The sequence below is a fragment of the Oncorhynchus kisutch genome, linkage group LG4 (assembly GCF_002021735.2).
Source record: "Oncorhynchus kisutch isolate 150728-3 linkage group LG4, Okis_V2, whole genome shotgun sequence".
In the NCBI taxonomy this organism is placed as follows: Eukaryota; Metazoa; Chordata; class Actinopteri; order Salmoniformes; family Salmonidae; genus Oncorhynchus; species Oncorhynchus kisutch.
In genome coordinates this window covers 58,536,126-58,552,581 of record NC_034177.2, presented here as the reverse complement: position 1 = coordinate 58,552,581, position 16,456 = coordinate 58,536,126, and the positions used below count along the sequence as shown (strand labels likewise).

The following is a 16,456-nucleotide window of genomic DNA, read 5'->3' as shown; positions in this document are numbered from 1 at the left end:
AGCAAAGGTAACTGAGCTAAACGACTACCGCCCCGTAGCACTCACTTCCGTCATCATGAAGTGCTTTGAGAGACTAGTCAAGGACCATATCACCTCCACCCTACCTGACACCCTAGACTCACTCCAATTTGCTTACCGCCCAAATAGGTCCACAGACGATGCAATCTCAACCACACTGCACACTGCCCTAACCCATCTGGACAAGAGGAACACCTATGTGAGAATGCTGTTCATCGACTACAGCTCGGCATTCAACACCATAGTACCCTCCAAGCTCGTCATCAAGCTCGAGACCCTGGGTCTCGACCCCGCCCTGTGCAACTGGGTACTGGACTTCCTGACGGGCCGCCCCCAGGTGGTGAGGGTAGGCAACAACATCTCCACCCCGCTGATCCTCAACACTGGCGCCCCACAAGGGTGCGTTCTGAGCCCTCTCCTGTACTCCCTGTTCACCCACGACTGCGTGGCCACGCACGCCTCCAACTCAATCATCAAGTTTGCGGACGACACAACAGTGGTAGGCTTGATTACCAATAACGACGAGACGGCCTACAGGGAGGAGGTGAGGGCCCTCCGAGTGTGGTGTCAGGAAAATAACCTCCCACTCAACATCAACAAAACTAAGGAGATGATTGTGGACTTCAGGAAACAGCAGAGGGAACTCCCCCCTATCCACATCGATGGAACAGTAGTGGAGAGGGTAGCAAGTTTTAAGTTCCTCGGCATACACATCACAGACAAACTGAATTGGTCCACTCACACAGACAGCATCGTGAAGAAGGCGCAGCAGCGCCTCTTCAACCTCAGGAGGCTGAAGAAATTCGGCTTGTCACCAAAAGCACTCACAAACTTCTACAGATGCACAATCGAGAGCATCCTGGCGGGCTGCATCACCGCCTGGTACGGCAACTGCTCCGCCCACAACCGTAAGGCTCTCCAGATGGTAGTGAGGTCTGCACAACGCATCACCGGGGGCAAACTACCTGCCCTCCAGGACACCTACACCACCCGATGTTACAGGAAGGCCATAAAGATCATCAAGGACAACAACCACCCGAGCCACTGCCTGTTCACCCCGCTATCATCCAGAAGGCGAGGTCAGTACAGGTGCATCAAAGCTGGGACCGAGAGACTGAAAAACAGCTTCTATCTCAAGGCCATCACTGTTAAACAGCCACCACTAACATTGATTGGCTGCTGCCAACACACTGACACTGACTCAACTCCAGCCACTTTAATAATGGGAATTGATGGGAAATGATGTAAAATATATCACTAGCCACTTTAAACAATGCTACCTAATATAATGTTACATACCCTACATTATTCATCTCATATGCATACGTATATACTGTACTCTATATCATCTACTGCATCCTTATGTAATACATGTATCACTAGCCACTAACTATGCCACTTTGTTTACATACTCATCTCATATGTATATACTGTACTCGATACCATCTACTGTATCTTGCCTATGCTGCTCTGTACCATCACTCATTCATATATCTTTATGTACATATTCTTTATCCCCTTACACTGTGTATAAGACAGTAGTTTTGAAATTGTTAGTTAGATTACTTGTTGGATTATTACTGCATTGTCGGAACTAGAAGCACAAGCATTTCGCTACACTCGCATTAACATCTGCTAACCATGTGTATGTGACAAATAAAATTTGATTTGATTTGAAATTGAGGACAGATGCATCTTGTTTCAATTGATCATCATTGAGATGTTTCTACAACTTGATTGGAGGCCACCTGTGGTAAATTCATTTGATTGGACATGATTTGGAAAGGCACATACCTGTCTATATAATATCCTACAGTTGACAGTGCATGTCAGAGCAAAAACCAAGCCATGAGGTCGAAGGAATTGTCCGTAGAGCTCCGAGACAGGATTGTGTTGAGGCACAGATCTGGGGAAGGATACCAAAACATTTCTACAGCATTGAAGGTCCCCAAGAACACAGTGACCTCCATCATTCTTAAATGGAAGAAATTTGCAACCACCAAGACTCTTCCAAGAGCGGCTGCCCGGCCAAACTGAACAATCGGGGGAGAAAGGCTTTGGTCAGGGAGGTGACCAAGAATGCGATGGTCACTCTGACAGAGCTCCAGAGTTCCTCTGTGGAGATGGGAGAACCATCCAGAAGCAATCTCTGCAGCACTCCGCCAATCAGGCCTTTATGGTAGAGTAGCCAGACGGAAGCAACTCCTCAGTACAAAGCACATGACAGCCCGCTTGGAGTTTGCCAAAAAGCACCTAAAGGACTCTCAGACAATGAGAAACAAGATTCTCTGGTCTGATGAAACTAATATTCAACTCTTTGGCCTGAATGCCAAGCGTCACGTCTGGAAGAAACCTGGCACCATCCCTACGGTGAAGCATGGTGGTGGCAGTATCATGTTGTGGGGATACTAGTCAGGATCGAGGCAAAGAGGAACAGAGCAAAGTGCTGAGAGATCCTTGATGAAAACCTGCTACAGATCACTCAGGATCTCAGACTGGGGGCGAAGGTTCACCTTCCAACAGGACAACAACCCCTGGAGAACACAGCCAAGACAATGCAGGAGTGGTTTCTCTGAATGTTCTTGAGTGGCCCAGCCAGAGCCCGGACTTGAACCCGATCAAACATATCTGGAGAGACCTGAAAATAGCTGTGCAGCGACAGTCCTCATCCAACCTGACAGAGCTTGAGAGGATCTGCAGAGAAGAATGGGAGAAAATCCCCAAATACAGGTGTGCCAAGCTTGTAGTGTCATAACCATGAAGACTTGTGGCTGTAATCGCTGCCAAAGGGGCTTCAAGAAAATACTGAGTAAAGGGTCTGAATACTTATGTAAATGTGATATCTTTTTAAAAATGAGCAAACATGTATATTGTGTGTAGATTGATGAGGGGGAAAAAAACAAATGTAAATCAATTTTAAAGTAAGGCTGTAACCTAATAAAATGTGGAAAAAGTCAAGAGGTCTGAATACTTTCCAAAGGCACTGTATATCCCTTCCTCCCACCAAATCACAGGTAGGCCTTCGCAAATATGCCATTATACGCAGCATTGTATTACACACTGAACCATGTGAAGTTAAATTAAAATGTGTTGAATTGAGTAGAAGTGTGAATTTCAGTGACAGGTTTTTGCATAGCACATGCGCAGAACTTTTTTTCCCCCCTCCGTGGTATCGCTAGTAAAATGTTGGTGTCATGACAACACTACTCCCATAATGTATTTGGAAATAAATAGATTATTTATAGGAATTGTTTTGAAAACACTTAAATACTTTTCAAATTCCAATAGAAGTAGTTGATTAGGGCCACATTATTTGAAAATAATAATTGAAAATATTAAAATACACAGAACATAAGAATAACAAATAATCAATCAAATACACACGTATACGAACCCAGGTCTGAGACACACACAAACGTCTTACCTGTTTTAGCTGTTCGTCTGTCTGCATGGGGGCCATGTCAATGTCCTCCTCTGGAGATTTGGAATCAGGAACTAGGACCTCCCGGTCTGTGTCCATGGGCTTCAGATCCTCCACCATCTTGTCTAAAAGGACCAGGCTGTTCTTGGTCTCAGTTTCAGCCTCCGCTACAGGGTCTGGCTCTGGCTCCGTCTCATATGGTTTCTCCACAGCCATCTCCATGGGCTCTTCATCAGACTCCTTCTTCTCAACATCCACCTGAACAACAGAAGCGTTTGGGAAACAAGTTATCGCCTCACTATCTCCGTGATCCCACGGATGTGTTTATTGTCGATCGGTTGTAATGAAAATCCGTTTTTTGTTGTTGTCATATGTAGACTAATGTGAAACTTCAGTGACAACACAGACAAACAAGGGAAATGAGCTCAAAGCCATTGGATGTGCATTGCATACTTTACGTACTATCTATCTAATATCAAAATGATCTAAAATAATCTAAGTTAAATCGGTAACTAACTACCCCACCTCTTGTTGTTGCAGACTCTTGGCCATGGGGTGGTTATTGGGGTCGGGGGCACCCGTGGGGGCCATGATGGGCTGTCGGAACACTGTAGTGACTGTAGTACCAGCGCAGAGGGAGGAGGCACCTAGTGATGACACGTTAATAGCTGAACTCTTAGCTCCGCTATGGGTTACCTGGCGACCTGGAGAGGAGACGAGAACAGAGACAATGTCAACATGCTATACACGACAAATATAGAAAGGCTTAAATAACAAATATCAACATACTATGAAAAATATATAATGTCTAGCTTTAATGGATGATTGACGAGTGTTTAAAATCCAGTGGTGGATTTGAGAGACATTTAACATTGCTCCAAATGATACAGTATGAAGTAAGGCAACAGAAATACATACACAGGTGTTATATGCGAGATGATAGGTAGGTCACGGTGCTTACTGTTGTACTGGTGAGGCACTAAAAACTCCCCCAGCCACTCTGTGAGGGCCAGTTTCAGGGCGAGCTGAGGGCTGTACAACATGTCCGTCTCCAACTCCTCATCACTGCCCTCATTTTCCAGCTTTATCTGGATAGACACAGTACTGTCCTCTCCATCCGCTGAGAGAGGGATAGAGGAGGATGGAGAGAGAGGGAGGAAGGGAGAGAGAGGGAGGAAGGAAGGGAGAGAAGGGGAAGGAAGGACAGGGATAGATACAGATACCATAACAAGGTGTAATGTACAGGCCGGTTTGAATACTGTGAAAGTGCCTCCTTCCCTTCCTCTATTGGAGAAACCACTCATGTGACTGGATGGAACTGAAAGCCATGTAATCTGAACGGACAGAATGCTGTGCTCTTTCGAGAACATATCTTTTTGTGTCATTCTAAAAACCTACAGACATGAGACTTGGGGACAGCCATTCTGTGACCCTACTCTACTCTATAAACACCAAAACAAACATTCACTTGGCCTCCAAATAGACACGTGGATTAACCATGCATAACAGTGCTAAAAGACCCTACACCTTTAAGACCGGGGTGATTACAAGGGTTACTTCTATCCTACTACTCTTGGTTTCTCTGTGACGCTTCATCGATCAATTATTGTCATTAATTGTTAATAACACACCAGTTCAGGACAACAATAAAAAACCAACACACACAGCAGTCCTTGAGGACCAAAGCTGTTACAACCCTGCTTTAGGTTAAATCTGGCAAATTGCAGAACATAATGTCGCTGAAAAAAATACATCTATTAAAGTGAATAAATAAATAAAGTCCATCCCAGAGACTAATTTCACTGTACCCGAGAGTGCCAGAACGGACAAATTCAACCTATTGTGGGATTAAAACTAAAGTCTAAATCAGACTTACTCATGGCGACATCCTTGCGCACTCCGTTCATGTTGGACTTGTACCAGGTGGCCAGGGTGTGGATGGCTACGAAGTTGGACTCGAACTCACAGTTGGGGTTGGTGAGAACCCCCTTTAGGCGGGGGATGAGCTCCGTGGAGCGCCCCTTGTACGGCCCCAGGAACAGACGCTTCTGGTCGTAGTCGTTGGCATGGATGTTGTCCCAGATTACCGGAGCTCTCTTCAGGATCTTAGAGACCTCCTCTATTGATTCCACTGTGATGTCTTTCGATACCACCTTAGGACCTGGAAACATAATTTCAGATACATCTAGGAGTCATAAAAGTTATAAAGTATGTTACAAGGTCTGTTGGTGTTTAAGGTTAATCTAATGAGTGCCAAAACATGTGGAATTTGTTCGGATCTACTGTACCTGTCCACAGCACTTCAATGCCAGGTAGCAGCTTCTCTCCCACTGTGTGCAGGTAGGGGGACTGGGCAACATTGGGGTAGCAGAACGTTCCACAGTACTCTGGTTTAGTAAGACACAAAGAAAAACATACATAGAATCTATATCTTCCATCAACTATGAATCCGGACCAAATTTCAGTTACATACATAAACACAGGGCACGTCGATACACAGATAATACAGGTTATCCAGGGTCGTGTTCAGTAGGCACAAAACTGAAGAAAACATCCCGAAAAGGAGGGAAACCGGGAGATACCATATAAACTAAGAAATGCTTGTGTGTGTGTGTGTTACCTGTGGGGCAGAAGAGAAAGGTCTCAGGCTCTCCCAGGTACTGGAAGATCTCATTGGTGAGGGACACCTGGGCATGGGCGAAGGAGCTGAACACTTCCTTGTCGGCGGGGCACATGTTGTGGTCAATGTCGTCAAACAGTAAGGCAAATGACTTGCAGCCAAAGTGAGTCACCTGAGCGAGAGTATTAATTATGAGACGATGTGTTAAGACTCCAGTAAATGAGTAAGTGCAGACAGTCAAGGATGTAGAGGGCATAGAATTAGGAATTAGAATGGACATGAACCGTATGATGACATAAAGGTCAGACATTTTTGGTTAAGGAGTGGGTCAATCATGGTTTGCCAGTGCTGTGATAAGATAGTGTAAAATAATGAATATATTTGCACTGTATGTTTGTTAGCTAGCTCGCCAGTCAGTTGAAATAATTCAAAAAATGTTTCTAATTAACTGCCAATATGCTAACATTCCACTCAAACAAACCAAAAACTAGACAAAATCAGTTGATGACAGGACTTTGACAAGTTGTACATTTGCACTCACCTCTTTACAAGAAAACTCAAATGTAGAAATGTATGATTGGTTAACATATTTTAGAGGCAATATATACATAAAATGTGCTATAAAACCTGTATTGATAATTATATATTACGCCGCAGGCTGCTGTTTTACAGGTTCCTAACCAACGTTTCTATTTTGTTAGTTTTTTCCGCATTATTTGTAACTTATTTTGTACACAAAGTTACTGAGTCCTACGCAAAGGATATACTGCTTTCCGGATACCAGGCCCAAATCTCTGTCATTAGCGTGAAGAAAATGCGGAGATACAGAGGGAGAAGGTCGGGGTACTGTTTTTGCTAGAACAGACTGGAATATGTTACGGAATTCATCCAATGGGATTGAGGATTTTAGATCCTCAGTCACCGGCTTTATCAGTAAGTGTATTGACAAAGTCGTCACCACAGTGACCATAAGTACATATCCCAACCAGAAGCCATAGATTACAGGCAACATCTGCACTGAGAAAAAGGCTAGAACTGCCGCTTTCAGGGAGTGGGACACTAACCGGACACTTATTAGAAATCCTACAATTCCCTCAGTTCAACAAACAACCAAGCAAAGTGTCAATACAGAACTAAAATTGAATCAAAAGGGAAAACCAGCCGCGAGCTGCCCAGTGACGCAAGCCTACCAGACAAGCTAAATGCCTTCTATGCTCGCTTATAGGCAAGCAACACTGAAGCATGCATGAGAGCACCAGCTGTTGCGGACAACTGAGTGATCACACTCTCCGTAGCCGATGTAAGCAAGACCTTTAAACAGGTCAACATTCACAAGGCTGCAGACCAGACTGATTACCAGGGAGTGTACTCAGAACATGCGCAGACCAACTGGCAAGTGCCTTCACTGACCTTTTCAACCGCTCCCTGACTGAGTCTGTAAACCTAGATGTTTCAAGCAGACCACCATAGTCCCTGTGCGCAAGAATGCGAAGGTAACCTGCCAGAATGACTACCGCCCAGTAGCACTCACGTCGGTAGCCATGAAGTGCGTTGAAAGGCTGGTCATGGCTCACATCAACACAATCATCCCAGAAACCCCAGACCCACTCCAATTCGCATACTGCCCCAACAGATCCACAGATGATGCAATCTCTATTGCACTCCACACTGCCCTTTCACACCTGGACAAAAGAAACACCTACGTGAGAATTCTGTTCATTGACCAAGGCTCAGCATTCAACACCATAGCACCCACAAAGCTCATTACTAAGGTAAGGACCCTGGGACTAAACACCTCCCTCTGCAACTGGATCCTGGACTTCCTGACGGGCCGCCCCCAGGTGGTATGGGTAGGCAACAACACATCTGCCACGCTGATCCTCAAAACCGGGGCCCCTCAGGGGTGCGTGCTTAGTCCCCTCCTGCACTCCCTGCTCACCCACGACTCCGTGGCTAAGCACGACTCCAACACCATCATTAAGTTTGCTGAGGACAACAGTGATAGGCCTGATCACAGACAACAATGAGACAGCCTATAGGAAGGAGGTCAGAGACCTGGCAGTGCCAGGACAACAAACTCTCCCTCAATGCGAGCAAGACAAAGGAGATGATCGTGGACTACAGGAAGAGTGTCGAACAGACTACCATTAACATTGACGGGGCTGTAGGATTTGGTCGAGAGATAAGTTCCTTGGTGTCCACATCCCCAACAAACTATCATGGTCCAAACACACCAAGACAGTTGTGAAGAGGGCACGACAACAGCTTTTCCCCCTCAGGAGACTGAAAAGATTTGGCATGGGTCCCCTGATCGTCAAAAAGTTAGTTATACAGCTGCACCATCAAGAGCATCCTGACCGGTTGCATCACCGCCTGGTATGGCACTACTTGGCATCCGACAGTAAGGTACTACAGAGGGTAGTAGGTAGGCTAGTTGAGAACAAGTTCTCATTTGCAACTGCGACAAGATAAAGCATAGCAGTGTGAACAGACAACACAGTTACACATGGAGTAAACAACAAACAAGCCAATAACATAGTAGGAAAAAATAATCTATATACATTGTGTGCAAAAGCCATGACGAGGTAGGTAATAAATAGGCCATAGGAGTGAATAATTACAATTTAGCAGATTAACACTGGAGTGATAAATGATCAGATGAACATGTACAGGTAGAGATACTGGTGTGCAAAAGTAAATAAAATAAAAACAGTACGGGGATGAGGTAGGTAAATTGGGTGGGCTATATAGCGATGGACTATGTACAGCTGCAGCGATCAGTTAGCTGCTCAGATAGCAGATGTTTAAAGTTGGTGAGGGAGATAAAAGTCTCCAACTTCAGAGATGTTTGCAGTTCGTTCCAGTCGCAGGCAGCAGAGAACTGGAAGGAAAGGCGGCCAAATGAGGTTTTGGCTTTAGGGATGATCAGTGAGATACACCTGCTGGAGCATACATCACTGGGGACAAGCTTCCTGCCATCCAGGACATATATAGCTATAAGACTGCTGAACAATTAATCATTTGGACACCCGGACTATTTACATTGGACCCCCCCCCCTTTGCTTTTACACTGCTACTACTCTCTGTTTAATATCTATGCATAGTCACTTTACCTCTACCTACACATACAAATGACCTTGACTAACCTGTACCCCTACACATTGACTTGGTACCCCCTTCATTTTGCCTCATTATTTAGTGAATGTTTTCTTAACACTATTTCACGAACCCCATTGTTGGTTAGGGACTTGTAAGTAGGTATATTCATGATTATACCTCTACAGCCATTCATTACAATTTAAACTGGTTAGAATTTCTCTCTGACCAATGTGGCTGGAATTGTCATCCCTTTCTGGAACTTGGAAGGTTTATAACATAGTCTATCATATTAAATTACTAGAGGGGCTATGTACTCAGTCAAGGATGTAAGACTATAGACCGTGATGAAAGATTATCGTTATTAGCATTAGTGCATTGTCTGAAAGGGAAGGAGGGATGCATTGTTAAAAATGTGATTATTATTTATTTTTTTAACCCCCTTTCTCCCCAATTTCATGGTATCCAATTGTTAGTAGTTACTATCTTGTCTCATCGCTACAACTCCCGTACAGGCTCGGGAGAGACGAAGGTCGAAAGCCATGCGTCCTCTGAAACACAACCCGTACTGCTTCTTAACATGGCGCACGTCCAACCCGGAAGCCAGCAACACCAATGTGTCGGAAGAAACACTGTGCACCTGGTGACCTGGTTAGCGTGCACTGCGCCCGGCCCGCCACAGGGCCAATTGTGCGTCGCCCCATGGCACTCCAGGTCGGCTGTGATAGAGCCCGGGCTCGAACCCAGAGTCTCTGCTGGCACAGCTAGCACTGCGATGCAGTGCCCTAGACCACTGCGCCACCCGGGAGGCCTTGGGATGCATTTTTTAAAACAGGTTTGTGTTACCTGGTCGAGTTTCCTTTTGAGTGTGGACACTTCTTTCTGGTTAGAGAAGGTGATGTCGAGGCCCGGGGAGATGGCATAGATGAACTCAATCCCATACTCCTTTGCAGCACTGATCAGGGTAATCAGCTGTTCTATGAGAGAGAGATGCATTAGTTGTTATAGATACTATTTCACAGCAATGTCTTTTTAAATTGTACTATTCAACGTGCCGTGCCACTCACTCGCACACACTTTGTATTGATGTGAAATATGTGAGACAGTTTGTTTATTACATAGCTGTATTATAACTAATTTTAAAATATGTTATGAATTGCTGAAGGGATGCTCAGACCTAGAAATGTGAAGCTGAAATGCTATGAGAATGTTCAAGGAGGCAACTTAATTCCCTTTAAAAAAAATGTAAGCGAAGATTGCAGAATTAGTTTACTGTTAAAAACATTCTGATTTGTTTCATCCAAATAAAAGTCCCAAAATGACATATCACTTCACCTTTGTATTTTGGGAGAAATGTATACTTAATCTGAATTTGACTGAAGTCGTGATGGAAAGCGTTTGGAAAAGTGACGTCAAGAGAAGGACAAACGAGTGAATATCAGCAGGAGTGAAGCAATTGTCCACATAAGACAGTGAAGACCAACATCATACCTAGTCCTCCGGTTGTTTTAGAAAAATAGATTTTGCACTATGAATAAAGTCAACTTGTCATCCGATCATATCCTGTGTTTTTCTTAATTCTGTATCAGCAAAGAATTCTATGATAAATATACACACACCCAGTCAAAAGTTGACACGCCAACTCAGTCAAGGCATTTTCTTAATTTTTTCTTATTTTCTACATTGTATTATGAAATAACACATATGGAATCATGTAGTAACCAAAAAAGTGTTAAACAATCATTGTCCTGCTGGTGAACCTCCATCCCAGTCTCAAATCTCTGGAAGACAAACAGGTTTCCCTGAAGAATTTCCCTGTATTTAGCTCCATCCATCAGTCTTTCAATTCTGACCAGTTTCACAGTCCCTAATGATGAAAAACATCCGCACAGCATGATGCTGCCACCAACCATGCTTCACTGTGGGGATGGTATTCGGGGTGATAAGAGGTGTTGGGTTTGCGCCAGACATAGCGTTTTCCTTGATGGCCAAAAAGCTCTATTTTAATCTCATCTGACCAGAGTACCTTCTTCCATATGTTTGGGGAGTCTCCCACATGCCTGTTGGCGAACACCAAACGTGTTGGCTTATTTTTTTTCTTTAAGCAATGGCTTTTTTCGGGTCACTCTTCCGTGAAGCCCATTTCAGTGGAGTGTATGGCTTAAAGTGGTCCTTTGGACAGATACTGCAATCTCCACTGTGGAGCTTTGCAGCTCCTTCAGGGTTATCTTTGGTCTCTTTGTTGCCTGTCTGATTAATGCCCTCCTTGCCTGGTCAGTGAGTTTTGGTGGGCGGCCCTCTCCTGGCATCCGCCAAACCCAGATTAGCCCATCGGACTGCCAAATGGTGAAGCATGATTCATCAATCCAGACAACGCGTTTCCAATGCTCCAGAGTCCAATGGCGGCGAGCTTTACACCCCCTCCAGCCGACGCTTAGCATTGCGCTTGGTAATCTTAGGCTTGTGTGCGGCTGCTCGGCCATGAAAATCCATTTCATGAAGCTCCCGAACAGTTCTTGTGCTGATGTTGCTTCCAGAGGCAGCTTGGAACGCGGTAGTGTGTGTTGCAACCAAGGACAGACAATGTTTACGTCCTAAGCACTTTTGCACTTGGCGGTCCCGTTCCTGTGTGGCCTACCAATTTGCGGCCGAGCCTTCGTTGCGCTTAGACGATTATACTTCAGAACAACAGCACTTACAGATGACTGGGCAGCTTTAGCAGGGCAGAAATTTGACGAACTGACTTGTTAGAAAGGTGGCATCCTATGACGGTGCCACATTGAAAGTCACTGAGCTCTTCAGTAAGGCCATTCTACTGCTAATGTTTGTCAATGGAGATTGCATGGCTGTGCGCTCGATTTTGTACACCCGTCAACAACAGGTGTGGCTTAAATAGCCGAATCCACATACTTTTGTATACTGTATATAGGCCAATGAAGATCAGGCAGTTCCGAAAAAATTGGTATTTGACCATTAATCTCTACAAAACGTGTAGTATTCTGTTGGAATTGTTGTTGTAGCTAGCTTATTCCATCCCAAAACCCCACGCTAGATCCGTGTGAGGCAAGTTAGTTTTGCATGGCCCGGTGCACTTAGCTAGCTGGCTATCATCATCTTCTCACAACCTAACATGCCAAAACTCGTTTGGCACTTTAGTACCTACTTACTCGATTCACATCCAGCATCGAAACCGCCCACCGTGGTGCTGTAAGTACCACAGGTAGTGTCAGTGGACTTGGAGCCTACATTGAGTGTGTCCAAAGAGCCGTTTCTTAGCATCAGCTTCATGTTGAATCTACTCTTCCGCTGTTGTTAGTCTGCCCGAAGAGGTAGGACTGTCTTCCCATCTAGCGCATTTTGATCAAAATGAATGCAGGTAAACAGTGCACGGCCACCCCTACCAGTTCTTCTCATGGCGTCAAAGCTGCCATGTATTTTTGGTATATGAGTATATTATTGTTAAAATACACTTTTGCGTAAAGACTGTTTTGATGGGATATCAATCTAAGTTGCTAGATTTGTGAAAATATATTGTGCAACCTTCCCTTTAATGCTGATGCATTTCAGAGTAAGCTCATTCATTCCAAAATAAATCTAGTGCAACAAGCACAAACAGCAACACCTGTGCACTTTTATATGTAGGTATATGTGACAGGAATCATTTCAACCCATGGCCATGATGAGACAAGCTCACCTGCTTCTTCTACTGAGTACATCTCTCTCCAGAACATCCTGTGCTTGTAGTCATCTTTTGGAGCGTAGAGGTATGTGTTCAAGCCCCATTTCTGCTGTCTGGGGAACACAACACATATTGTGATTAACACAGACTTTGTGTGACACGGTTTGCTTTGTTTATCACAGAACATATTGACAACGTTCATTGAAAACATTTCCAATGACATTAAAAATTATTGTACATTCACCGATTCCATTATGATAGAGCACTAGTCAACACCATACGCCAGCCTGCTGTACACAGCCATTATATTACCTCCTGAACAGCTCTTTCCTTTGTTCCATTGTCCATGGCCGGCCGTAGAAGCCTGTTGAAAACAAAAGTCAAACAGTCAGTTTTAACACACATAGCAAACATTTCAGGTCTGCAGACATCCACCCCCATCTATTACCCTGGCTTTGTTCAGCTGCCACGCGTTTGCCATGAAGACAGTTCCGTTGGTCCTTTTGGAGGTAGCAATGTGAGACAATATATCCACAGGAAAGTATTATTACATCAACTTTTCAAAGCGCTGGTAATGCGTTCACCGGAAGCATGCGCAGAACCATGTAAACACGTGCACGAGCTCAGCAAGAATGCATGTATTTGTATCTAGTGCACATGATTCAGGTGATAGAAATCTGAAGTAACTACCGGCGCTTTGAAAAGTTTACAATTATATACTCAACAAAAATATAAATGCAACCTGTAAAGTGTTGGTCCCATGTTTTATGTGCTGAAATAAAAAATCCCTGAAATGTTCTATATGCACAAAAAATGTAAACACATTTGTTCACAAAATTTGAGACACATCCCTGTCCGTGAGCATTTATCCTTTGCCAAGATAATCCATCAACCAGAAAGGTGTGGCATATGAAGAAGCTGATTAAACAGCATGACCACTACACAGGTGGGGACAACAAAAGGCCACGCTAAAGTGTGCTGTTTTGTCACAACACAATGCCACAGACGTCTCAGGTTTTATGGGAGTGTGCCATTGACATGCTTGTGAGAGGAGTATTTCCTGATTCAAACGCTCATTTCTGCCCCACATAGAATTCAGCTATGCTGATCGGTTTAAACATAACGACATCCATAATTTATACAGATGGGTCATCGAAATTGAACAATTGTTAATAGTACAATAGAGTTAATGACACGTTGTCCTGAATAATCACAATTATTCTCTAAAACGTATCAAGCTCAGCTGTAAAAGTAATAGTTAGCTGGCAAATGAGTCTGCCACTCTCATCTGACTAGTCTGCAAATCCTGTATGCATCAAAGACAGTAACTATAACAAAACAACGTCATTTATCAATAACGTTATATGTTCTGCTCACCCTCCACGACTCCACTGATGAATTTCCTGCGGCCCGACAGCTCCACCTCTATGTTTATCGGTTCTTCCACGAGGCCAGATGCTTCGGAACCAGCCTTAGATGGCCCCGAACATGGGCTCGTTTCAGTCTCCGCTTGAGACGTATCCACCACCGGCTTGTCTTTCTGAACCATTTCTACAGACGGTCTGTTCTCGTAGCTAGCACCAGACAGGGTTGAGAGAGAAAAAAATATGTTTGAACAAGATCTGAAACTCCGGTGATAGCGAGGAATTGGAGGATATGCTCACAGGCCGCAGAACACAACAAATATGGTTCGGGTTGTCTGTTCAAATTAGATTCACGCAAACAAGTTTCTAGTAAAACGAAACGACAGCTAGATGTCAGCTAGCTTCAGTTACCAATCTGTCAAAATATGAATAGGTAGCGTTAGCTTGCTCGTTGGCTAACGTTGCTAGCAATTCTGCCTTCCGCTGTGCAAAAAATACTTAATTTAGAATAATATTATGTCATATTGTATATCTGTTGACATACTTGTGCGCAACGAAAAACATACATTTACGATTAATAAAGTATATATTTGTTCCTGTGAATATCTCGACTAGTCTTTTTAGATTAGCCCTAGTTTCCGCAGATTCTTCCTGTTTACACCGACTGCGCATGTTCAGGAGACTGGATCAAACTAGTCGCCACCAGACAGTGGCAAAACACTATTCGCCTTGGAACATTAGTGGCTCGCTGCGAGTTACATGCCATTTGTGTTTCTATTCTTTTGGCCAAATTTCATATACACAACACACATTGTCATATTCTACAAAAAGAAATTGAACTGTATTTTAAGAAAATGAAATACTCTCCTAACAAAAAAGCTGTTAGAATTATAAGTGCATGTATGTCCCTTAAGGTCCTTGTGTAATTGTAATGTGATATTGTACCCCCTAGCTCGATTGTCCATTGTATATAATCTATATATACTTGTGTTCCCTCATGTACTTTCTGTATTGATTTGTTGTTATAAAAATAAGAAAGAAAGAAAATAAATGTGTTTCTATTTCCGGAAACATTCGCGCGACGCTAGCGCATGCTAGTGGCGGGAGGCAATAATTGGAGGTCGATCTGAATGTACCTGTGGTAGGCTGGACATATGACATTTTTAACAATGTTTTTGTTCTGATAAAAACGAGTTCACTGCATCCGCCGTGGAGCCCAGTTTCATAATAGCACCATATGTCCCAGCTGCCTGCCATAGTCTTGAAGGCATTTTTCACCCTGCCAGCTCCTCTTAGTTCTATTGAGCACCGTGGCACCAACTCACCTTCCGAACGTTCTATTCCCAGGTTACTGTTCCACGTCACAATGCCTACTTTGCTATTATTGGCAATGGAGACCTGCCCGCTTGCTAATAGTTCAAATGTTTTTTATTTCACCTTTATTTAACCAGGTAGGCTAGTTGAGAACAAGTTCTCATTTACAACTGTGACCTGGCCAAGATAAAGCAAAGCAGTTCAACACATGCAACAACACAGTTACACATGGAATAAACAAACATACAGTCAATAATACAGTGGGAAAAAAAGTATATATACGGTGTGTGCAATGAGGTAAGGCAATAAAATAGGCCATAGTGGCGAGGTCATTACGATATAGCAATTAAACACTGGAGTGATAGATGTGCAGAAGATGAATGTGCAGTAGAGATACTGGGGTGCAAAGGAGCAAAATAAATAAATACAGTATGGGGATGAGGTAGTTGGATGGGCTATGTACAGGTGCAATGATCTGTGTGCTGGTGCTTGAAGTTAGTGAGGGAGATAAGAGGCTTCAACGATTTTTGCAGTTCATTCCAGTCATTGGCGACGAGTATGAAGCGAGGGCAAGCCAACGAGAGCGTACAGGTCGCAGTGGTGGGTAGTATGTGGGGCTTTGGTGACAAAATGGATTGCACTGTGATAGACTGCATCCAATTTGTTGAGTAGAGTGTTGGAGGCTATTTTGTAAATGACATCGCCGAAGTCGAGGATCGGTAGGATAGTCAGTTTTACGAGGGTATGTTTGGCAGCATGAGTAAAGGATGCTTTGTTGCGAAATAGGAAGCCGATTCTAGATTTAATTTTGGATTGGAGATGCTTAATGTGGGTCTGGAAAGGAGAGTTTACTGTCTAACCAGACAACCTAGGTATTTGTAGTTGTCCAAATATTCTAGATCAGAACCGTCCAGAGTAGTGATGCTGGACCGGCGGGCAGGTGT

General features: G+C 43.9%; 1 protein-coding gene across 3 annotated transcripts in view; it reads right to left on the bottom strand.

The window, feature by feature from the left end:
* LOC109888932 (protein O-GlcNAcase) overlaps window positions 1-14,991 on the bottom strand; it is a 32,857-nt gene extending 17,866 nt beyond the window's left edge. Inside the window, exons 1-10 of one of the 3 annotated variants that reach the window (XR_004209805.1) lie at window positions 14,212-14,991; window positions 13,147-13,198; window positions 12,850-12,947; window positions 10,002-10,132; window positions 6,060-6,231; window positions 5,728-5,826; window positions 5,316-5,600; window positions 4,401-4,559; window positions 3,965-4,143; window positions 3,443-3,697 (exon numbers count right to left, since the gene is read on the bottom strand). Coding sequence is in view for 2 of the 3 variants with exons in the window: in XM_031823306.1 (XP_031679166.1) it covers window positions 3,443-3,697; window positions 3,965-4,143; window positions 4,401-4,559; window positions 5,316-5,600; window positions 5,728-5,826; window positions 6,060-6,231; window positions 10,002-10,132; window positions 12,850-12,947; window positions 13,147-13,198; window positions 14,212-14,383 (1,602 nt within the window). In the remaining variant the exon portion in view is untranslated. The remainder of the gene's footprint in view (window positions 1-3,442; window positions 3,698-3,964; window positions 4,144-4,400; window positions 4,560-5,315; window positions 5,601-5,727; window positions 5,827-6,059; window positions 6,232-10,001; window positions 10,133-12,849; window positions 12,948-13,146; window positions 13,199-14,211) is intronic. The other 2 variants (XM_031823306.1, XM_031823308.1) reach the window with 2 other exon arrangements.
* Window positions 14,992-16,456: the final 1,465 nt, after the last annotated feature.